Source organism: Haliotis cracherodii, unplaced genomic scaffold, assembly GCF_022045235.1.
Source record: "Haliotis cracherodii isolate W230 unplaced genomic scaffold, xgHalCrac1.p SCAF_4, whole genome shotgun sequence".
In the NCBI taxonomy this organism is placed as follows: Eukaryota; Metazoa; Mollusca; class Gastropoda; order Lepetellida; family Haliotidae; genus Haliotis; species Haliotis cracherodii.
In genome coordinates, this window is record NW_027266297.1 from 47,224,792 (window position 1) to 47,250,699 (window position 25,908).

Here is a 25,908-nt window from a genome sequence, read left to right on the forward strand (position 1 = left end):
AAAATGCCTCAACATAAATGATGTTTTCAATATGGGTGGCATGGTGGCCATATACATAATTAGAATTTGGTGAGCAGTTTTTAAAGACACCCCAGCTGGGATCACTCATGGAAAGTTTCAGCTTCATTGAATTGTAGTTTCAGAAATGTCTAAAATGCAAAAGATGGACAGACACCTGGGCAGAGAGTTGCTGACCAATGCACCATAGCATATGCTCACTTGACTTCTAGTCAGGTGAACTATTACACACAGACACACCATAAAGTACACTATTAACATTTCGCATGTATGAATTACAATACTTTCCAAGCTTAAAGCCTGCACTTGAACCAAATACTCAACCAGGCAGCATATTTTTTGCAGGCATGAAAGTGAGTAGGTATTCTCTGTTGACGAAAATGGACAATATTGGCTATCAAGCTGTCAACCAAGTATCTCCAACTAAAGCAACAGCTGTCCATGCAACATGGTGTCAACTTAAGGCGATGATGCTCTTTCCTTTGCCACTGTTAAGAAGTGGGCAAATGAATTCCAAGAGGGGAAGAGAGAGCCTTGAAGATCATGAAAATTTTCAACTGCAACCACGAGGGAAAATGTTGATAAAATATATGATATCATTATGGATGATTGACACCCCACACCTCACATAGCCAATACAGTAGGCATATGAGACTTGAGAACATTCCGTAAAATAAAAAACAAAAAAAACTCGGCTTGGCAAAGTTTCAGCAAGCTGGGTTCCAAGACTACTGACTCCTGATCAGAGATCAGAAACACTCAGGGTTCATCATCTCAGCTCAAACCCAAATGATTTTGTTGAGTGAAATGTACCCATGGATGAGTGTTCAATTCATTGCCATAAGCCATAGACAAAACAACAGTCAAAGCAGTGGAAACATCTAATGTCTTTGACAAAGGCAAACTTTGTTCCTTAAGGCGGTAAACTGATGGCCTTGGTTTTCTGGGATTCCAAAGGAAACCTACCAATGGACTACCTCCTGAAAGGTCAGACCATTAACAGCCAATATTGTGCTAACCTGCAAAGGCAACTGCATGAGAATATCAAGGCTAAACATCGTGGAAAATGCATTTTTCTCCACCAAGACAATGTGCCTGTGCACAAATCTGAAGTCGCAAGAGCTTCAAGATGAGACTGTGGCTTTGAACTCATCGAACATCTTCCATATTCACCAGATTTGGCACAGTCAAATTTGTATAAGAACTGTCTGGCAAGCAATATGCAAATGATGATGATGTCATTTCTGCTGTTGAGGACTTTTTACACACACCACCAGGAGGAAGCCTTCTACACCAGTGGGATCCAAGCATGCCAGCATCATTTGCAGAAGTGTGCCGCAACTAACTTCCAGTCCATTATAGTTAGTCTCAGAACTTTTCAGCCTCCATTCATACAATTTGATACTTGTAGAAATGGCTGAGCAGTGGGCTCCTTGTATGTATGGTCGGCAAGTCATTCTCTTCAAAAGTCTTCTTTTCAAACTTGGCAGGTTGGGTATCCTTTCTCTCTCACATTTTCATAACCAAGTTCCTTTAGTCTGGATCCCTCTTATAGGCAGATGCCTCAAAATGCTGTATCCAAACTGTCCTTGACAAATCTGTCTTTTTACTTGGAAATTTGAAGAGTACAGCCCCCCATGCAACACACTACCTATTTTGGCATCCTTAATAAACCCACAATAATGGAAAATCACTTCAGTGTCATGTTCATTAAAGCAAGAATGGGATGCACCACTACAACTACAGATCAGCCCAGGGATTATCCTGGAATTGTTTACCTATGTAAGAAAATCTCCCCTGATTCAAAAGCAATGAGAATTTTTTTTTGCATGTAATGGGATTTTACTCATTTTCTGAGATATTTCGTCTTCACACAGTGGAAACTACTTGACTTTTGGTATTTGTGACTTGAATTATGTCGCAATTAATGTTACTTGATAATATAGATATATCCTCAGATATCCTATTTTCGAACATTAATTATTCCGCTGCGAATATTTAAAAATACTTAGCATTATTATCAACAAAAAACTACATTCGTATTTATATTTCTGTTCATTGTCTTCTTTAGGAGAAATAACATTAATATTTATCTTTGTTTATGTATTTCTGTTCATCTTCGACTTTAGAAGGAAATATTTGCGGGGACAATTATAGATCTTTAAGTGAGCATGTTTACCACCACAAGCTGTTCATTTTGTTTGCATCAAGGAGACACACATCTACAGTTATCAAATTTCTAGGTCTTCGACAATGTATGTTTTGATCGTAATTTAATATATTCAAGTTATGACATGAAATTGTGACTGTTGTAAATGCTGTTACTGTTGGCAAAAAATGTAGTATTTACATTCCAGTGCTTTCATTAATTTGGCTGTCTTATTTCCGTCTGTAGTGTGTACCATTATCAGTGCTGATAAATTTGGCCGATACTTTCTTAACTCGCAATGTTTTCTTTTTGAGGTAAATAAACTACTGAAAGTTTTTATATTGTGCAAGCTGAGCATTTATGCATACCATACAAAACTAAAAATATACGCAAAGCCTACTCGTTAAAAAGTTACAGAGAGTTTCATTTGGGGGTGTCCTTCGACTATGCGCCTGTCAATCGGGATTGTGGAATTCAGATCTTCAGCAACATTAGGATTCAGCGTATCAACATGGCAAATCTTGAAAACTTTAAATATTCCTTCACCAAACTTGGCACATGGATAGGTCTAGTTTGTTTGTTTGCTGTTTAATGGTGCACTCAGCAATATCCCAGCTGATCTGACTAAAGTTTGTTTGTTGTTTACACCAGTCAGTTATAATCCAACAGAATCCCATCAGACCAATGGTTGATACTATGAGTAACGCCCATATTGTTGGAGGATTGTGCAGAACCGTCAGGTGATATTTTGTCGCAACAGCATCATAACTGTGACATCAGTGGCCTAACAAGCCTCTACAGTTGTAGTCATGAACAGTATCAAGGAAGTTAACATATGTGGCAGTGAAAGCATAAAGACGTGGGAGGAAACCATTCCCCAACATGTGATCCAGAAATCTCATTTTGTACATGGTCAAGAGGTGCCAGACAGAACTTGATGCTAATGTTTCTCACGACCTTGGACTTGTTTCATTTTCCAATTAATGTCTTCATATTGGACAAGTGTCGACTGTTGTCCTATTTGTAATATGTCATCACTCATCAAGTGTTCAAGATGTAGGAGGTGTTTCATCTAACTGTTGTACAGCGGACTTCAAAGAATTCCCCAAAGGCCAATACCATTCAATTGTTCAAGTAAAGATAAAATATCAAGGGTAGTGTGTCAGTATAGTTCTATGCCAGTTTTAGCAATATCCCAGCAATATCATGATGGGGGACACCGGAAAAATAGGCCTCACGTGTTGAACCCACGTGGGGAATCAAACCTTGGCCTTTGGTGTGACAAGCAAAATGTTGATCACTAATAAATACTAATATGGGATTAAGATTGCATATGATCATAGGAAATGATTAAGTATCAAATTTCAATGGACCGACAACAAGCAATGATTTATGTACCTGAAACGTCCTATCCTTCTTAAATGTGAAAACATCTCTCCACCAGAGACAAATTCCAATACCATGTACAGGTTAGTGTTGTCCTGCAACAGAAGGAGAATAGAAAAATCAAGAAAATTACATGAATTTGGAAATTTATCACATTAGTATACTTATCCTGACACATTGCAATTACTTTCTTCACTTCAATCATATCACCCAAAACGTACCTCTTCTAACTACTGAATCATGTATCGGGATAAGTATACTTATATCATGAATATCTAAATTCATGTAAATTATTTCTTATCCTGACACAACACATTGTCATGTTTATTGCATCCTATGGTGGTGAGGTCTGCAGCTTGTGTAACAGGTAACTACCGCCACATTACGTGAGGATTGGACTGTGCCCTTTCACAAATCCTGGAAATACCTGTCAACTCCTATGTCAAGCTATGTTTCATGGTCAAGTACTTGTGTGGATTCAGATACACGGTATCCAGAGAAACAGAACTTTTAAGTTGTAGCACATAACAAACAGAGCCCAACAATCCCTCAGAATATTTATTTTGACACTATGTTGTGACACCAGGGAAATAGCTGACAAAGCACTGAGCAAGGTGTAGCAGAATGTCAAGTGGTAGTCAGTAACAACAAAATCCAAGCCATCCCTCAGAATATTTACATTAAAAGACACAAGAAAAATACCTTGTCAGCAGTCAGTGGCGCCACGTCCATGACACACAACACGATCTAACACATGGAAAAACAAATAAAGACTTCATACATCTTCAAAGATCCCCCAGACAATAGTTGGTAAAGCCAGTGTCTGTTCGCTAAAAGCATCCCTTGATGACATCACCCACTGAGCAAATGGTTTGTTGTGACATCGAGGATGCCAGAGCCTGATTTTGTGGGAATGGTGCACTTGAGGCAGAGCCAAACCTGCATGTTGATATGCCTGCAGAATTGTCAACCAAAGTAAAAACGCCATCTTATTTTTCGTGACCTTGGCTATTTATTAGTTGCTAAAGGAAGAAACAGCCTCTTTCTCCTGGGAGTTTTCAAGTACCTTCGAAGAGCATGCACCAGACATAATGGCTAATCAGCACGCCCTGCATGACAAATGCCCTAGAATTGTCTTCACCTAGTTGTTGGTTTCTGGCCACAATCCCACATTAGACTCATGTGAAGAAACCTTGGTATCTTGTCAAACTTTCTCTGGATCCAGAGCATGCATTTCTCCAATAAGAGCTGCTGTAGCAAAGGCCATAAGTAAAAGTCTTTTGAGTCAAAAACTCTAATCCTGCCTGCTCTATTGGTTCATACGGTTGTGACACAAATTGTTGTAGCAATAACCCTAGGTCTCAAGCCTGCAACTCTTTAACCTACATGTGCTAGTCTTCACGAACCTTGAAGCTGCCAGTACAGAAATTATGGCAGCAACGTTGATGCCTCCTTTACCACACATCCTGTAATTTCTTGGCTGTGAGAAGAGAGTAGCCTCAATGAACTGAGGCATGGCCTTCATAGGATTCAACCACTTGATTGATACAAATAGTAGGATACAAAGGAGATGAGGGAACAACGTGATCCCAAGGCAGAGAGTCAGGTTTTTGGAGACATGAGACATCTTATCGTGAAGCGATTGAATTTGGGTGTGTCCACCCATTGATCTATCCAGTCAAATCAACACAATCAAGGAAATATTTTCTCATTGGCAAGCACATGTGTATGCTTGAGTGTGATGAGAAGGAAAATGATAGATCAAGGACATAACTCCTAATTGGTAACCAAGTCCAAGGGGTGCCCTTTGAGGTAGAAAAGGCACATTTTGGGTTCAGTGTTATTATTAGATCAAAGTGAAGAAGGAAATTGCAATGTGTCATGTCAGGATAAAAATTAACTGCATTAATTACAGGGTTCCAAGTTCAATTTTGAATTTACTTGTCATTTAAGTAAAATATTTAACCCATTGGCCAAGTGGAATCTTTACTGGCCAGATTGTGATGAAATGTGCTGCGATAACAAAAAAGGCAAGCCAATCAATTGTGAAACAACAGCTCATATTTGACAAGCTTACATACACTGTTTTCAAGATATATAAACAAATCTTCAACAAGTATGGCCTATGCAATATTATATAATCAGTGGTTGATTTTAGGGCTGACATCAAGGCTGTCTTCAAGATATGACCAACAAACGATCAAAAGTATCAGTCAAATAGTATTTTTTACATTTGAATACTTATCCTGCATTACTCCTAAATAGATTTACTGCTTACCTTACTACAAAAAGAGACAGTGCCTAAAGATAGTCTTTGTAGAAAGAGATAACACTGTTTCCATCTCAAGTCCCGCTTTTTGTAGGACCATCGCCGCTGTCATGTGACCAGAGGTGACGTCACATCAAATCATATTACCACTTGTCGCCCAAAGTTATAAAAAAAAGAAGGTTCTGAAGCTATAGCAGGTCTGCGATGGGTGGGCCTCTTACTAAAAGTCTTAGACGTAGTAATGCAGTATAAGTATACAAATGTCAAAAATATTTAGATTTTACTAAATGTTTTTACTTATCCTGCATTACTCCTTAATGCATCTGTATCAGGTAACCAGGTATGGAGGAGTATTTAAAAGCCTCAATAATACCCTTGAAAAGACAAACTACAGAATAAGCGTAAGGCAAAAAAAGCAGTAGGGCTCGTTTAGTCTTATTTACAGACGGACCATGAGAACTGAGGATAAGTCCATGTACACAAACTTGTAAAAACAGAAGATACCATTAGCTAAATTTTTACATGCTGTGTTACCAAGCCTAAGCTGATAAAAAGCTTGAAAATTCCTCGCACTGGGCAGGAAGAGAAAACTGGCTTACCAGAAGGCCAAAACTGCGAACGCCTTCGACGTGTTCAAGAGCCACATCACAAATATATTGACTTGAGAAAACCATGTCGGACCTCTAAAATATCCTTGTATGATTGCTCTAATAGAACAATTGCTGTGAAGAGCAAGTCTGTGGATCAAGTCTAGCAATCTTTAGGTTGCAGGATGACTGCACATAACCATAGAGATATGGTGTTGCAACTAACTTCGGTCCTGGACATACAGGATACCGGAATGAATAGCCGTTTCTGCAAACCACACCTACTTTTGGAGCGGCGGATGAAAACTTGTAGTGCGCGCACCTGACACAAAAGGAGTGCACCCTCATCTTCAAAGCCCACAATCGTCAAGATTGGTGGAATGCTAAAGAACGATCAGGTTGATCTAGAGGTTGATTTTTCGCCAAGAAATCCCAGCACAATGTGAGATGTACTGCTCCCTGCATACTAATGCTCAAAACGCAGTGCAGGGGCTGATCCTCAAGCCTGAAAGAGCGAAATAGGGCCTTTAGTTCCGGGACCTTGGTTATTTCGCGATTCTCCAGAACAGCTGAATTAAGTACTACCAAATACATTGTAATGGTGCTACCGTTCAAGTGTCTTTTGGTACCCAAATGTAGGAGGTATTCGGCTAAGATTTGAGGAGACCCTGTCGAGGGATCTTGATTTTCAGCCTTACAAAAGGGATCAAATGATGTCCACTTGTCATCGTATAACCCTCTGGTTGAGGGATGATGTGCCAAAGGAATTGTCTTAGCTGCCCGTGCCGAATAGCCCTTTGCGCTTAACGCCTTTTTAAGACGAACCAGGCATGCTGATGAAACCTGCCGTGTGTTGGGTGAGGTAGTTTGCTGTGGGGGTGGATTAGTAGATTGGACCACTCTAGGAGGGATTGTGGATCGTCTTCTGCAAGGTTTTTGAGATCAACAAACTATCCCCTCGCCAGGCCACCAAGGCACGACCACAGTCAGAGCAAGGGACTTTTATTCTTTGATCTTTTATATCACCCTGGGAAGTTGTATAGGTGGGGGAAAAGTGTACGCTTTTAGCCCCTACCAGGGGATGTTGAACGCATCCCCTGGGATCGATGTATGGTTGCCCGAAGCGCTGAAGTACCAGTTGGAACGCACCTGAGTGGGGATGTGCTGGACAAGGAATTGTAGTCTCAGATGATCCACTAGATGAAAGAACCTGAATGTCTGTTGAAGAAGGGTGTGGGAGTACATTGTCCCTTGATTGCGCAGGCACCACACCACCATGCTGTTGTCGGTGGATATTGCAAGTTGGGTGGATATTGCAAGTTGGGTGGACTGTAGCTGCTCCTGCCAATGTGAGATGGCCAGAATGCGAGCATCAAACTCCAAATTGTTTATGTGCCAAGTTTTGTTGTGCGCTGGACCATAGGCCTGAGGCTGTCTGGCCCTTCAAGTGAGCACCCTACCCCTGAAGGGAAGCGTCTACAAACAGATTTAGCTTCGGTGTTAGCCCAGATCAGGAGATGCCTTCTAAGACGTTTGACTCTTAACGTCCACCAGTTGAGGTTAAACCTTAGGTGGACTGGTAGAGCGATACCAAAAAGTTGATCCTGTAAGTAGGCAGTAATTGTTTTATTGGACACAGTTGTAGGCGGCCTCTGCTTGTCAAATCCTGGGCTGAAGTGAGTAGTCCCAACACTTGCTAATGGTGAAGAATGCGTGATTGTTGGTGTAAGATCTTTAGCCATCTGTCCCTCGGCACTGATAGAAGGTCCAGATCTGTCTGAAACAGGCACCCTATGTACTAAAGCCGATAAGAGTTAACTCTGACTTCACCTCCTTGACTATCCATCCCAGTTGGAAAAGCAGATCCCTGGTGAAATCCTGATGGCGTACTAGGGATAACGTGTCCTGATGACACAGGAGACAGTCATCTATGTAATACTTGAATCTGATGTTCCTCAGGTGGAGAAAGGCAGTTATTGGCTTGATTATCCATGTATATAGCCATGGGAATCACTGCCCATTGGTAGTAGACCCAATTGAACTGGAACGCATCCAGCAGAATGAGGGTGATGTCTATGTTGCAGATGATAATCCCAAGGTGAAGGAGCTGTGTTCAACGGTGGAGCTACCTCCATGTCTAGACGATAGCCCTAGCGCAGTACGTGAGTACGAAAGTGTCCTTCAGTATGGCCCAGTTCTGCCAGAATAGGCTCAGTCTCCCATCTATGGGGGTGGTGACGATTGGGACGACTGGGGGTGGGAGCTCTCAGTCGTAATTGTCCAACTCTTCAGTGTTTCTGCCTCTTATCACCGTCCTTGCCCTGAAATTTACCACAGCAAGACTGATATGAGCCTTGTAGTTTGCCTCTCCCATGCCCTTATCATGAAAGGAATCCTGGTCCGAATCCCAGTTGGAGAGCGCTAAGTAACCAAGCCTGCGCGTAATGGCGATCTCCGCTATGGCTACTCAGAGGTGGTTCCTTATTTTGTCAATCTGACGTTGTAACAACGCAACCAGAGTCTATGTAGTTTGGGTTAATCGCTGATCAATTCTGCTCCATCGTACGTGAGGATGAAGGTTTTTAGTACCCGCTAAAACTGATTTCAGTCTCAATGAAAGCGAATCTGGCGTCCGGGACTTTGAGCGTGGTTGGTCTCATTTTCTGTAAGTTCTTATTCAAAGCCTGTGCCTGATCCGCTACAGCGAAAACATGGATAGGAAAATCATGCTTCCTCAACTTGCGCTTTGAATGATGGCGCAAACGTAAGCCTTGAACAATCTACGTCTAGCGCCCTAACCATATCCTTGAGCAAAATTTTCACTGGTATCGATGTGGGCTTTGACCATATGGTATCCTTCTTATGGATACCCTGATACCGGGGGAAGGCACTACTGACACGAGACTATCTGCTACCCAATCAGGCTCCTGTGCTTGGCTAAGGTGAGTATTCCATTTAACTGAGGAATCTCCATCCTGACAGACTGATACTTCCAATGAATCCGAATGATGGTGATGCTCTCTCCTTGTAGGTGAGCGACTTTTGCTATGGTGTGTAGCTCTTGCTCTAGCAGAAAGCATTGAAGAAGCACCGGGTGAGAGTTAGAGGTGTAACGATACGGGAGGGTCGCGATACGATACTTGTCATGATACAGGGGTCGCGATACGATATGTATCACGATACAGTGTTTACTGGTACAAGCTAAGCCAAGTTGATGTCTTTCTGCTCTCTAAAAGATGTGACAAGTACAGTTGAAGAAGAGATAAGGTGTTTATTTACTGTTATAGCAAATTGTCAGCAATACAGTATGTTTTACTGAAACAACAAACTGGCTTTGAAACTGTTAAACGTATTTCATGTTCAAAAGTACCCCCGTCTAGCTGGTTCAATATTTTGGGAAAAAAAGAAATTTGAATATTATGCGCAGAAAAAAATTACACTGTACCCCTTCAGCGAAGTCGGGCAAACGAACGGGTGATGAGAAACTTTGTCAGTACAAGTTCGAAATTTGTGATAAAAAATCACCTGACATGTTGATTTACCGTTTGTAATTGTATTTATTGTGCAGCTAGGCATTCTTTTATATCCAGGGATTAAGATTACCTTGTGGATTTTCTCGTAAACTAAGCCGAACACAGCAATCAGCTGTACACACGTTTTCTTGGAATCTACCGGTGATTCGGTCAAGACACACCCAATAATATAACTTTACAGGATTTTGATGCAAGGATCGGCAAAAGTTGTATCTGAAACTATTTTTTTATCAGGAATAACATATATTTCAATATCTTGTTAATTTAGATGCAGCTTTTACTAAACATATTTAAAATAACAACCCTAAGCGAAGCAGCTGATTGCTATTGCCGGGTATAATTTTTTACATGGAACCAGTCTGACCAGTCACCGTCGAGGCTCCCGTAAACGTGATCGCGAGAATTACGTGTTGACATAAAATCGTCCAACAAAAACAAATATGACTTTTAACGAATCAAAGTATGGCATTTATGATATATGTATCCATTCTCCGTCATCTAAAGTTCGTTTCAAGGCGTCAATAGCGGTTATCTGACCGTGGTTGCTGTTAATAACGGTGAGTTACACACGATTTCGCTGAAATTAATTAAAACAATAATAAAAGGAATTTTGAATAAAATTAATGAAATAAGTTACAAACATCAGTCCAGATATACAAAGAACACTTTTTATAGCCAGACAGTGTAATTACATGATTAATTTGCGAACTTAGGTATGGATTTGTTGACATGGTATTTCCGGTGTTACGTGCTCACGGTAATGTCTTTCCATGGGGGGAAAAAACATCAAAACTCATTAATTTGTGTATTAATGCGCACCCCCTTCTACACAGCTGTATTTTTGGGGAAAAAAGTGTGCACTATACTCAAGGAAATACGGTAAGTAAAACTGTGCTATGAAAATATAGTATTTATCGCGATACATGGTTTCCAAATCGATGCATCGTATCGTGGGCTGTGCATCGGGATACAATACTGTATCGCCGTATCGTTACACCACTAGTGAGAGTGAGCCTTTGCGAGTTGCGACGAAATACATGTATGAGCTGTGGTGTTGGCGCTGACCGAAGTTGCAGCAGATCACACATTTGGCGTCTGATAAACGTTAGATGCAGGTGTAGTAGCTAGCGCTTGAGTTGTCTGATGCGTAAGCGTTGCAGCTGATGCTGGAGGGTGGTACGTTGGTGCAGGCGCCTTGTACATCTGTGCCATCAACTTTGCATCCAATTTTTCTCCTGGTACGGCGCTGAAGCCTGAGCATACACCAGTTGCGCTACTGGAGAGGGGCAATGCAGTGCTAAGCTGACCTGGAGTTGATGACATTGCAGGATACGTTGAAGCCCTGAGGCTGTAGTCATTGTAGAAGCACCTATGACGGCGTAGGCAACAAGCCCTCGGTGCAAGCCCTTGTGATGAGCTGCCTGTAGGTGTCGACTGGATCGTGGCTTGTGCATCTCAGTAGAAGCACCATAAGACACATGCGGTTGTGTAGTTGGGATCGTCACAGTGAAGGCCATGGACGCTTGAAAATTTTAAACATGTGCAATACTCACAGATGAGCCTGAAGTTGTAGAACATGGAGGTGAATGAATGTCTGCAGTCACTATCACGGTGGACAACGCTCCACCCGACAGTAAGGGTAGGGTGGTAATAACTGGAGACTGGAGGCTGGTAGCATCCTGCAACTGAGACATCTTCCTCACACAACTACGGGTCTGCCCGTAGTTGCTGTAAAATATGTTTGTGAATGACCTGTCTATAAATGGAGAAGGTGAACAAAAATTACATTTGAAAATTGGAGGAAAATATGAAAGGAATACATCACCCACCGAAGACATAATTTAGTATGGTAGCAGAAGCTTACAACCAAACTAAACCCCACGTTCGAGTCCCCCCTCCAAGTGAGACACATCCTTTCTGGTTGGCGACAAGCGGTAATATGATGTGATGTGACGTCACATCTGGTCCCCTGACTGGCAATGTCCTACAAAAAGCGGGACTTGATATGGAGACAGCTTTTTTTTTCACCCAGGACCAGGGCTGTCTCTTTTTGTCGTAAGGTAAGCTTACGTAAATGCATTAAGTAGTAGTGCAGGATAAGTGAAAAATATGTTAACTCTAAAATGATAAAAAACACTCACCTTAAACGAATACTCTAATTTGACAAGAAATGGAAAATCTATGGCATTCAATATTTTCTTCTCATTTAATGTGTGCTCCACTTGTTTTAATTTGACAACCTGCAAATGAAAATACACAATCGTGAAAGATGATAGCAGTGAATAAATTATTTTATTTTATTCAAAAATAACTCACCAGGTACATTCAAAGTGAGCTATCTGTCAATTGGAGTCCAACCATCAACTATTTAAGGGAGAAGGGGTACACGTTTTGACAAACTTTAACAGAGGGCAGATCAAGTCATGGCTAGATCTTGGCTTGAGCGTGGGGTGCTGGTGGCTGGCTAAGTGAACAAGGAGTTGAATAGTATGGTTGATTGGGCCTAGGGGCGCGAACGTCGGAGAGGTCGGTTTGGATGGTGAATTTGGATGTCGATCCTATGTTGGGTTTTTGATGTTGTAGTTAGTGTGAGGTTGGATTTAGGTTTCGGGCGGGTCTAGAATCGTTTTGTAAGTTCTGATTTTGTAATGAATGAGGCAATGGCATCGAAGATGTTTTGTGGGATGTATGGGCAGAATAGTTGGCTTTCTCAATATGGCTTACTGGCGGCGATTATGAACAGATTTGAGCCTCTTGAAAACATTGGGGTGTCACCATTGGTGGAGACAATTGTGTGAAATTTCATCTTCATTGGTCCAGTGGTTTCTGAGATGTTTCTGAGATATACACTTAATTTTCAGACAGGTGTGATATTAATACAAGATTGAAAAATACTCCATTTAACCAGGCAGTTAAATCACCCATAGGTACACATGACAGAAATCAAACTAACATATACCACATACATACCTTTTGCTTATCAAGGATTTTCATGGCAAGGTAGTTTCTAGTTGCTTTGTGTTGTACAAGCATGACACGACCAAAGGAACCTGTTCCTAATGTTTTTATTCGATCGAAGTCGTCGAGACATGCATTTGCCTGCAGATACAAAAAGGAAATCATTCATTTATTTAGTCGCACAAACCTGCAAAGAAGCTAGAAGCAAAAGACAAAAGACACTACACTAAAACACATTTGTACACATTGATATCATTTTGTGGTGCATAGTGTTTGATATTTTTCATAAGTAAGTGTTTGGTCTGTAATGATACACGAAGTCTTGATATACATGATAGATGTACCCCAGTCGTATGTTCACAATGTGATACAAATGTCAACGAGCTCATGCTGGAAAGTTATTTCAAGATGTATTTGTGCAACAAAAATGTAATTAACTGACATTACGTTGATTTGCTACATCTAAAGGAAGATGAGAAGACCAAGGGGAGAAATAAACATTTTCCAACTAAAAACTGAATATGTATGCATTGTTTTGTATCGATACAGCAGCTCTTATCATTTCATTGTGTAACACGGTGTACTGAATTTTGAAACTAAATCCTATGCCCAACAGCAACCCTAACAAAGTCATCTGCACTTCCACTTTAGTTGTATCACTTCTGATTTGGGAAAACATGTCCATACTTCTAGCCACATTATTAAGAAAGTTATTTCTTCCAGTTTTATGACTTTGACATTCAATTTAATCATGTGATTGATTATTTCTAGCTGAATTCTTGGGTATTTGCTCTTTTCTAGTTGAATTCTTGGGTATTTGCTCTTACAAACATCTAATTCCAACACAAAAGGTTGGCTAAGTACACAAAGAAGCAGAACTACCTCACAAATTACTATTCAAATGACCCTGACTTTCAATAGACAACAATGAAGGAGTGAATGTGAACGTTACATTCACTTTCAGTTTTATAACTTCTTATGTTTCAAACTACAAAGCCTGCTGAATGGTTTGATATATTGAGAAAATTAGTAAATAAATGTGTTTCCTTGTGTTTTATCAATAATGAAATAAATTATGTACATGGTACAGCAAATCTCAGAACATTAGTATTTCTAGTACACACTGTCTACATCAGTCAGGGTGGCCTCTTTGGGATGTGGATTTTCAATTCCTACCACAGGCCCCGGTTTTTAGCGTGCCTGGGCAATGTCACTGAAGCGTGTGTAAAAGGACTGAATATCCGTGTATTGGTGCCACTTCACCGTTAGCGCTTAGCTGATTCCCGGTCTTCATTACCACCAGGAGACTTGTTTAGGTGGCCGCGGCCTGTGCGTTTAGCAGCTGAATGCACATACATGAGAAGACAACATGTGTGTACTTGAATGTGTGCGATTTTAAACTGACGTTTTGCACAATCAGGATTGTTGGTTTGAAAATTATTATGTGAACTTCATGAGTTTAGTGGTTTATCTATTCATTATAGCACACAATGAATGGTCTACGATTCAATACTACATTCAGTAGATGTTGAGAGTTCACATTATGTGTGTGTGGGCATTTCCTATATCAATTAGCAGCTGATTAGCTATTTCATCCGCGTCATGGAAAAGTAAAGGCATATCGTTTTGATTGTTTATTTTAGGATGTTAGAAATAAAAGTCAACGGAAGAAATCAGTATGCCTGTTGTCTTGTTTCTTTGCTTTATGAAATATGTACTCCAAACAAATATATACGTTCATTCTGTAATCAAGTTCAGATGTCATCATTTCTCTGACAGCTCCATTATTAGTTAGCACGATCAGTAATAATTATGGGTTACATCAGCAGTCACCATGTGTTTCAGGCGGGTATTTATTTGTAGCAAGTTCACTGCGCGTGTTATGTCAACAATATGTTGCAAAAGCTATAATTTACACTATAGCAATTGCAAGAATAACAAGCATGAAATACTCACATCCCCCGCCAATATGACATGTCGGGTGTGTGCAATGCATTAGCTCCTGAGAAATATGTTCACTGGGCCTTTTTGTAAAGAAATATAGTACGTTTTTCAAGATCTGCTCCGGAAACGAGGACTACCGCCATTTTCAGTCTAAATCAAAGTTGTTGCCATGGAAACTCGAAAAATAACTTTTTTAAAAATCCCAAACTATCAAAAGGCACCAGTTCACCACTAGACCTATCAATGTGCAAAATATGGTGAAGAAAAATGGTACGGTTTTCAAGATCTGCTCCGGAAACAGGGACTACCGCCATTTTCAGTCTAAATCAAAAGTCGTTGCCATGGAAACTCGAAAAATATTGTTTTTAAAAATCCCAAACTATCAAAAGGCAACAGTTCACCACTAGATCTATCTATGTGCCAAGTTTGATGAAGAAAGATGGTACAGTTTTCAAGATCTGCTCCGGAAACGAGGACTACCGCCATTTTCAGTCTAAATCAAAGTCGTTGACATGGAAACTCGAAAAACAATTTTTTTAAAAATCCCAAACTATCAAAAGGCACCAGTTCACCACTAGATCTATCTATGTGCCAAGTTTGGTGAAGAAATATGGTACGGTTTTCAAGATCTGCTCTGGAAACAAGGACTACCGCCATTTTCAGTCTAAATCAAAGTCGTTGCCATGGAAACTCGAAAAAAATTTTTTTTTAAAATCCCAAATTATCAAAAGGCACCAGTTCACCACTAGACCTATCTATGTGCCAAGTTTGGTGAAGAAATATGGGACGGTTTTCAAGATCTGCTCCAGAAACGAAATGTGACGGACGGACAGCACTCATTCCTATATCCCCCTTCCACTTCGTGGCGGGGGATAATAACATCAAGTATCAAAATAAATGGGGAAGAAAACATGATCTTATTCAATGACTAGACAGATGGATTACGTACTTGTCCGTTATCGACAGTTTGGAATTCGCTTTACGCAAATATTTTTACCTGGGCATAAATTCCATTGGTTGGTCAGTCGATTGGGCCACACCTGCAGGATTCAAGTTTTTGTTTTGTATATATTCTTTAACCGCTCCCGCGGCACGAGTCTATGGTTTATGAATGTCCGTCTCATATTTATCGTCATCATAAAACATTTCTTAGTGTCAGGTAAATCTTTACATTGGTGCCATGAAATTGAATCTTTTCGTCAGAACTTGCATATTGTACTGCTGCTATGGTATCAGAAAATGTATATGTAGTGCTGTCATTCCCAAAGAGCCACAATAGAAGCGCCAGTGGCTAACATCATGTTTGCCAACATAGTTATTGTCTACAATAATGGGAGACCTAAGTGTCATTACTGTTCACACATCACTACAGCCAAAAATGTTTACTTCTTCAAGTTACATAACTCATAAAAATGGCAGTGGCAATATATTGCATTTAAAAGTTCCAAGTAATACAGCTTTACTAACTAACTAGAGAGGAAAATTAGTATAAACTTTGGGTTTCGAGAATTAAATTTCATATGCACTGAACTTGAAAACAGAAAGTTCCATTCCTCAAAGATTGTTATAATGAAGTTGTATGAACTTACAGTTTTAGGACTTCGCTTCCACTTTGGGAAAACACATGACTAATATATGATATCTTCAAGACAGAAAGAGCCGAGATTTCGAGGCGACGAAAGCCAAGATGACATTTGATTTACATTACACACGATCCCATGAAAAGATCTAAATAATTACTTAGCTGTAAGTTTGACAACTTTTAAACATATTTTTGTTGATTTTATTTATTACTTTATACATCTATACTATATTTAAAGATTTGCCTGAAATGCCTTTATTTTGCTCTTTGACATGTTCGATCAGGACCTGTTGTCTAAGTGTATGTCCAAGAATTTTATTTTTAATAACATTGAGGGAAATAGTGAATAATTTCTTAATTAAAAATGATAAATTGAAATGGAATACATATTTCAGACATTGTGAAATGTGATAGATTTAATAAATGAATGATATGACAGGTAGGTTATAAATTATATACTATTTTGACAAGCCTTAAAGGGTTAGACTGGCTACGGACAGGAAGAGTTCATCATTTGCGTCTGGGGTTGGTTACCCTGCTGGGCTACAACCAGAAGGCCAAAGCTACAAATGCCTTGACGCCACATCATGAAGATAATGGCTGGCCAAGACAGTGTCAGACCTCCAAGAACATCCTTCCATAATTGCTCCAATAGAACAGTTGCTATGTAGAGCTATGGTGAACTGACTGCAATGATCTCGTGAGGATTATTCGCTCTTGGAGGATCAAGGTTAGCGATTTCGTAAGCCGACAGGATGACTGCGCGTAACCATTGTGATATGGTTGTGGAAAGACAGTACAAGGGCATGAACAACCTTTTCCTCGTGCCACGCCTAGTTTTGGAGCAGCAGATGAATACTTGTGGTGCCCGTACAGGGCACAAGAGGAATTCACCCTAATCTCTTCGACCCCTACAATCGTAGAAATTGGTGGAATGGTGAAGGACCAGTTGGATTGGCCTGGTTGCCTGCTCCCTGCGTACCAAGGTCAAAGCAGACACATGTGTTGTCAACTGCATGCAACTCGCTCGACCATGATGCAGTGGCTACAGCCAAGAGAAATATTGTTTTTGTGGTGAGGTCCAAAAAAGGATGATGCCTTCTGATCCTCAAGCCTAAAAGAGCATAGGACTGCCGGTAGTTCCAGGACCGTAGTAATTTTGCGATTCTCCGGAATGCCAAACACAGAATCAAGTGCTACCAAATACGTTGTAATTGTACACAAGTGTAGGATGTTTTGGCTAAGAATTGAGATAACGTTGTTGTTGGATCTTCATTCTTTGCCTTTCGAAAGGTTTCAAATGATCTCCATTTGTCATCATAAAACCCCCTGGTTGAGGGAAGATGTGTGAAAGCAATAGCCTTGGCTGCTCGCCCAGAATAGCCCTTAGTGCTGAAAGGGACATCTGCGGTAGGAACTACCGCTCTCTAGTGGGCGGAGCTTATACGAGTGATCTGTCAGGTCAATATGACGTCATGATAACACACAAATTTCATTGGTTAAGGCATAAACGGGTGATGTCATGTAAACACCCACCCACGTGGGCCGTTTGACAACAAGTACGTAAGTTTTAATGGTAGTAAATATCCATCGAACGATTCCAAGACTTTTTAACAAAAGCGTAGGTCTTAGGTTTCAAAACCTACCTGCCATGTCTTCTTCACATCTTCATAAAATTATACTCCCTGTTGATTTGGCATGACAAGGGTCATCCATATTTTTTGTATGTGTTTCTCCCCTCAAGCCTCAAGAGAGCGGGCGGACGAAATAAAATATATTACATACCAAAAATGTCTTTCAAACATTGTGTAAGATCTTTTATGATAATTTAAAAAAAAGTTTAAATACTTGGTACAAGAATCTAGTTTATGAATTAATTTATGATGTAGATCTAGTCGCCTTGCTTCGGAAACAAACTTTTAATAAACCGAAGAAAGATAAGGTTGACCTGGTTCTTTTAGATGCTGCAAAGGTAGATCAAGTAGTATTTCTTTTATTAGATCGGTGTGCAATTTTCCACAGCGGCAGGAAAAATTGAGACACAAAATTAAATTTTGTATTATTTCACACCGGAATGGAGATAAATACGAACAGCCTCACATACTTCGAAACGTTCAGATAAATATTTGTTCACATTCATTCTGTTATGTCTGTGAACATGGATTTCAACATTATTTTCATCAAGCTTATTCAGGTCGCTGGCTACACAGATCATCCTCTCTTGTAAACGACTTTGGCATGAACACGTTTGGTCTTGATGCTCAAAGCAACAATGTTTCTCTCAGATGCATTTTTTTTCCATCCATGACCAGCATCTGTCATAATGTCAAAGCCTCCACATTCTTCCTGGTCAGTTGATTACAACAGTGTAATACACACAGCCTCCTTCACAGCATCATCACAAGATTCTTCCCAAAAACCAAGGGGTAAGACCTTGGGATGAATTAATAAATTAATTTTCATTTTTAGAAAAGAAATGTTTTCGTGAATAAGATTATACTGAACAACAAAAGTTTCTGTGACATTGAATAAGATTTAATGCAAAGTTATTTTTTTTACCAAATCTGAAACAATTTCGGTTTGCAACAGATAAAAGACTCCTGTAAGTGTTCTAATGGTTTAATTTGCAATACTGACTTCAGAAAATGCGTGATTTCATAAAAAACATGAACATACCAAAATGTCAATTTACAAATCAATAGTGCGTGTCCACCTCTGGTTGCAATGCAAGCAACACATCTTCGTCTGATGGAATGGACCAGGCATCGCACAAAGTCCTGTGGGATATCTGTCCATATCTGCTTGAGCATGTTTTAAAGTTCCTGGAGTGTCTGTGGAACATGTGGTTGACATCGAAGGCACTGACCCTACCATTCCCACATGTGCTCGATTAGTTAGAGACTAGGGGAGCAAACTGGCCAGGGGATGACATTCACGTTGTTTTGTTGCAGGGATTCACATTGTTTTGTTGGAGGGAATCCTGAACGAGTCGCGCAATATGAGGCCAAGCGTTGTCATGTTGAAAGGTAATGCCTGGGCCATGACGAACCAAAAAGGTTGAACAACAGGGCCGATGATCTCGCCGCGGTAGCGCTGTCTACCACTATCAAACGGGTCCTCTGTCTTGCTGTTATCCAACCCCATACCATAACGCTTCCGCCCCCTAACTGATCTTCTTCCATGATACAATGATTGATGTAACGTTCACCTCGACATCAGTACACTTGAATCCATCCATCGCTGTGGCTGAGGTGAAAACGAGACTTGTCAGTGAATAGAACTTGTCCCCACTGCATGACCGTCCAGCGACGATGTACGGTTTGTGAAGATATTCGTTGAAGGCCAGGGATGCTTCTTGCAGTCACTGTTGCTGGCTGGAATCGATTTTGTAGGTGTGTTGTTCCTATCCAGTTGTCTTGTCGATTATTGGTTACGCGTGACCTGCCTCTCCGAAGATGGTCTGCATTCGTCTGTTTAACAACAAATGGTTCTTCTGCGGACGTTTAGTTGTCTTGCAACATCAGGTTGACTAGATCCTGCTTCAAGCCTACCAATGGCTCGCAGACGCTTATTTTCTGACAGGCGTGGCATTTCGTAATGTTGAATAATTGCGTAATCTTGTTGTTTTTCTGAGTGGTTGGTGTCAGCATGATGCTAAACAATACATATGGAATCCCGTTAACGCACGTTTTTATACCCATTCTTGGGTAGTGAAATGCATGGGGCTTGCATGAAAGTTAACTTTTGCATGGAATGCATGCTTGTCTGTAGCAGTTGCGTTTTTGTGACTTGATTCCATACATGTACTACAATATTGAAAACCAAACTTTACTTGTTTGAGAAATACACAAAAATATTGGTGTTACAGGAACTTTTGTTGTTGAGTATATTAAAAAACATCCTGTACATGGTACTTTTGGATTGCACTGCGGATTTCTTTTTATTACTTTCTAAACTTTTTGTTTTCCCCCTTTCTGACCATGAGGTCTCTTAGCAACCATGCCCCACGAGAACATCCAAGCTGATTGCTGCTTACAACTGTCAGGAACTTTGCAAGTACGCTTGTCTTCAATATGAGCAACAAAACATTTTCATGTGACGTTTAATTTGACGGAGAGTTGTTCGAGATGATCAGGGAGCCTTTGGTCATTTCGATTATGACATTGGTGACTCTATCGTGGAGAAAGTTCCAATTCAAGATGACATAATTCCAATCGTCAACTTGAATCGACAAGATAGCGCCTCTCTTCCCGCCCTTGCAAGTGCAACAGAAACTTTGACAAATTCTGTGCCCATTCTTGGGATTAGAGAATCAGTGTCACAGTGATATTTCATTGTGGAACCAATGAAGCCGAATATGTATGTTCACGTTACTTTTGTTAACCATGCGTGACATAGCACATGCAATCGCAGTTAGGGAATGATGCGGCCACCATGTTGCAGAAATTTGTCGATTCAAAAAACAGTGTTGCCAAAACTTCTGGACTGATCTAAATAAACGAAGTGTTTGGAGAGGTCGTAAATACACAGACTTGAAGAAATGAATATTAAACGTTGCAGCAGATGAAGTATTGGTGTGTACAAAATCCAAGGGAAGGGATCCAAGATTGTATTTTAAAACTTGTGCGCGATGTGTATGAGAATGCCCCGAACAAAAATCTAATGATGCACCATGCTGTTGTAGCCCAGATAAGGAGACACCTACTAAGATGTTCAACTGTATCATCCAGTTGAGATGAGTCCAGAGGCAGGATGATAGAGTGAAGGCTGTGTACAGATCCTTGAATCCTGAATTAAGGAGCCAGGAACTGTTATATTGGACGCAGATATAGGCGGCCTCTGATTGTCAGAGCCGGGGCTAAAATGTAACCCCAGCAACACTTGCCATTGGTGAAGCGTGCAAGATTGTCGCGTAAGATCTTGAGCCATCTGTCCCTTGGTACTGATAGGAGGTCCTGATCTGTCTGAAACAGGTCTCTTATAAACTAGAGCTGGTAAAGGGGAGTTCACTCCAACCTCGCCTTCTTGACCATCCATCCCAGTTGATATAGACAAGTAGACGCCTGGTGAAATCCCTATGCGCATCAGGGTGGACGTGTCTGGATGAATCAGGAGACCATCATCTATGTACAACTCAGACCGGGCGTTCCTTAGGCGTAGAGAGGCAGCTTTTGGCTTGGTTACTGTTTAAATAGCCACAGGGCTACTGAAATGCCAAACTGCAGGACTGCCCATTACAGGAACCTGAGGAGCCTGCAGTCGGAGGGATGGATAGGTACATGCAGGTACGCATCCAGCACAATGAGGCTAATCAGAAAATCGAAAGCGTTGATGCTTGTCCTGAGCATGTCTTAAGGTGGACGCTCCAGGTAGGGCTCGTTAAACATGGAGATATTGTGGATCATTCGCATCTTGTCTTTTTTGGGTACAAGGAAGATGGTATTGCTCAAAATCTACAAGTCTGGGAATGGTCTAGATGGTTCAGGTTAATCTCCGATACGTCCTGCTCCATTGTTAGGGTTGAAGACACTAGTGCCAATGATGGTTGAGTAATCTCCTGATTTCTGTCTCCATAAAGGCAAATCTGGCATTTGGGAGCTTAAGCGTGGTTGGGTTTGAAGAGCCAGTCTGCAAGTTTCTCATCCAAAATGTTGTCCTGCTCTGCTGCAGCGAAGTCATGGATAGGGAAGTCATCTTTCCTGGACTTTGGCGCCTTGAACCATGGTGCAAGTGCCAACCTGGAAAAGTCTTCATCCAGCGCCCTGACCATGTCCATTAGGCTAAGCCACTGCCCCTGAAAGCCCTGAAGATGTAGTCATAGTTGATGCGCCCGGGGATGCATAGGTAGACGCTGGCTCCACCCAAGTAGAAGCCTCTTAACCCTTTCGCCCCGACTGCCCGATTTATCGGGCAGCATAAACCATGTCCCAGTACCCGGCTGCCCGAAATATCGGGCGGCTACTGTCCAAGCCCCACACACGGCTGCCCGATAAATCGGGCGGCGCGACCGTGTTTACAAAATCGCTCTTTCTACTTCTTTTCTCGTGTGTAATCTCGTTCTAAATAAGGAAACGAGATCTACACGTGATTGACACGTCATTCGATGGAATTTCCCAGTCTTTTTGGCGCGAAAATCACGGATGTCACCTGTTTTCGCGACAGGTATTTTTCTCGCTTGAATCGTAAATCTAGCATAATGGCGGCCAACTACGATTCGGATAGCGATCAGATGACTAACAACGACTCTATCGGGAATAATAATGTGTTTGATTTGAATAATTTACGTGAAGGGGAGAGGGAATTTCGTGAAGATTTTGGTGAAGATTTTGACGGTTTCGACGAGGTGTCCCCCCCCCCCCGCCAACTTTCAAGAATGGGAGTGGCAGAGGGACCACAACGGTGGAGACATGAGGGATTTTGAAGAGGCGACCGGACTCAAGAATATATATTGACACGATGAGTGAAGTATCGTGCTATTGATTTTTTCCAACTGTTTTACAATGATTCTGTGTTTGAACAGATTATCAGTGCGACGAATGAGAATGCAGCCTACAGGTGAATGAGCGATCACAACAACAACAAAGGTGAGTGGCATGACGTATCTCTTTCTTTTTTTTAAATTTAAGTTTCTGATCGCAATCCGAAATGTAGTTTGCCGGTTTGTCGTATGTCCTTATATTTCGCTCAATTTGAATAAAATTTATTTCCATATTCATGTTTGTTTTCTTGTTTTTTACATCTTAATTTAAATTTTAGTAACTGTAATGATTATTTATTTATTAATTGATTTAATAAAGTTCTGATTTAATTTATTATGCAATTGTAAATAACAGTGTATTGTAAATATGTTATCACAACTTGTATATTTGCAGAACTTGAATTTACGATCTTTCCGTCCTTTTACAATCTTTCCCTCCTTTCAGATCAATCTGTGATATCTTCTCTGTGATGTCATTTTTATAGTAGCTGTGGTTCAATGTTCAGGTAATGTGATAAATTACTATTTAAAAACTTAAAAACTTAATTTTCGTTTCAAATCCTGAAAAAGAACAAAATAAATCAAATATTTGTGTTTTTACCTGTGTTAACGAGTTTACCTGCGTTAACGAGTTTACCTAAGCGGCTGTAAGTGTATCATAAGTAATATGTGACATCAGTATAGAAAACAAAGTCAGTACCAAGAGTTGTAAACTTGTTTATTTGTTTACAGATGTGCATGAAGAGAATTTACCTGTAACACCTGGGATTACCTGTGCCGTCCAAGATGACAAGACCACTGTGTTATGTTTACCTTGTATCTGTGATTTATTTTTGTGATTTTTAATACAATTTGAGCCAAAATTCATTGTCTGCTTTCATTTTTTCAGTGTTTTCAAGTTTTATTTCACTTGTAAACACCTGTAATTAGAAAATAACAAAGGTTAGAGACAATAACAACAAAGAATATTAAAGTATACTTAATCCTCTTTACAATGGTTTATGATAAATGTATATTAAAAGTAAGTTTCTGGTAGAAAAAGTGCATAAAAAATGATAGTGTGATTTTCCAATAATACTGCCAGGGAGGCCAGTGTGCAGGCCTTGTCAGTGTGAGGGACAGCAGTGTTTCAAGGGACATAACTCTGGGGCAGCCAGGGATGAAAGAGTTAAGGAGTAATGCAGCATAAGTAAAAAATTGTGATTAATCGAAATGAAATACATATTTCAAAAGTGAAAGCTTTAATAAATGAATGATATGACAGGTAAGTTCATAAACTTATATACTATTTTGACGTGGCTACGGCGGCAGGTCTGTGGACTCATGATGTCTTGGCCGGTGTATCGGCCTGCCGTGTTGAAAGAGTTATAAGAGAAAAAGAGAAAGAGAAATAACCTAGACGGCAACTAGCGGACCAGTGTTACTGTTGAACACTGTTTTATAGGCTTATTCATGATGTTTCACGTGTAGAAAATGCATGTGCATCAAAACTGTGATTCTCATGTCGTGTTACATTTTGTTTTGTTTTATTTAGGTTGTGCTTGCTATTATGTCTCCATCATTCCAACAATGATATAATTGATTTCTTTCCTTATGATATATGAATGCTACACTCACTATTCATGCGTTAATGTCTCTCAATATCACATGTGCTTCTGTTTTTGAGGAGTACAATATAACTATGCATGAAAAATCTCACTTACAACTGCTGGCTTTTCCCATTTTGCAGTGAACTGTTCTTTGGCTTCAGCAAGAAACTGTTTAACTGAAATAAATAAACAAGTATTAAAAACAAGGAGCGAGTGAGTTGGCTTTAGCATGCATAATACCACTTTGAATATTATTTCCATTATATGCGAGTGTGGCAGCTAAATGTGTAAATACAGTACCTGGTCTTACACATTTTAGCACTATAGTGAAATCTTTAAGCATAGGTATGGTGCTGACAACCAAGGATCATCAGAGTGAATATGGGAATCCAACCAACAACCGTGGCACTAGGAGGAGACAATACACATTTCACTAATTGACTCTTTGAAAGAGACAAATACACTTTTGTGACTTTTTGTACAGCATGCTGCGACAAAATCAGATTTGATGCTAGATTTGCCAAAATGTGGGCCAACAGACCTTATTGTTCACCCAGCAATGATATGGTGAAATACTGATATCTTTATGGAGCTGTCAGAGTGAGTGAGTGAATGAGGTTCAGTGATATCACATGATCATCAGTATCAAAAATGTCAAAGCCCTATAAACATGATAAAGTGACACTTAATGTAGGCATTTACCACTGTGGTTTAACCAATGAAAAATTGAGCATGGTGATGTTGCGGAATCAAATCTGATATTCAAACCCATGACGATATGCCCCAAATGGGCTTCACAATTTGTACCCATGGACCTATAAATAGCAACCAATTGTGCATGTTTTATTTGTGTGGGATTTGGTTTGTTGTTTAACTCTGCACTCAGCACTATTCCAGCTATATGAGAGTGCTCTGTAAAATAATCGAGTCTGAACCAGACAATCCAGTGATAGGATCATAAGCATCGATCCACGCAATTGGGATAAGATGACATGCATCAACCATGTCAGCGAGCCTGACCACCCGATCCCGTTGCTCTTACTCCTTCATGTCACTCCTAAGGCGACACCATTTCATGTCTGAAGTTGTCGATTGACGCCGGTTACGGTATCATTTAGTGCAACCAACTCAGTAAGCACTCCATTTCATGTCATGTAGTCCCTGCAGTCTCCTAATATTAGTGGTCGAAACAAAGTTTCAACTTTTACAACAGAAAACACCTAAACTGATAATAAGTCCAGTCAGTCTACGATTTGATGGTTTGGCCTCTTAACCAATTCTGACAGAAGCCATTGTTATTGCAAAACAATGGGAATACATGTAAATTAAACACACAAAAATCGAGAAAATCTGAAACGGGGATTATAGTGTATATTGCAACTAAAATGTGCAAAATAATTATGAAAATGTACAGG

At 40.3% G+C, this 25,908-nt stretch overlaps 1 protein-coding gene across 5 annotated transcripts in view; it reads right to left on the bottom strand.

The window, feature by feature from the left end:
• Nucleotides 1-25,908, bottom strand: part of LOC139478925 (cAMP-dependent protein kinase catalytic subunit alpha-like) — a 78,071-nt gene that overhangs the window by 16,107 nt on the left and 36,056 nt on the right. For all 5 annotated transcript variants that reach the window (XM_071261618.1, XM_071261616.1, XM_071261615.1 and 2 more), the window contains exons 2-5: nt 24,608-24,669; nt 12,913-13,041; nt 12,084-12,182; nt 3,566-3,648 (exon numbers count right to left, since the gene is read on the bottom strand). In XM_071261618.1, the coding sequence (XP_071117719.1) occupies nt 3,566-3,648; nt 12,084-12,182; nt 12,913-13,041; nt 24,608-24,669 (373 nt within the window). The remainder of the gene's footprint in view (nt 1-3,565; nt 3,649-12,083; nt 12,183-12,912; nt 13,042-24,607; nt 24,670-25,908) is intronic.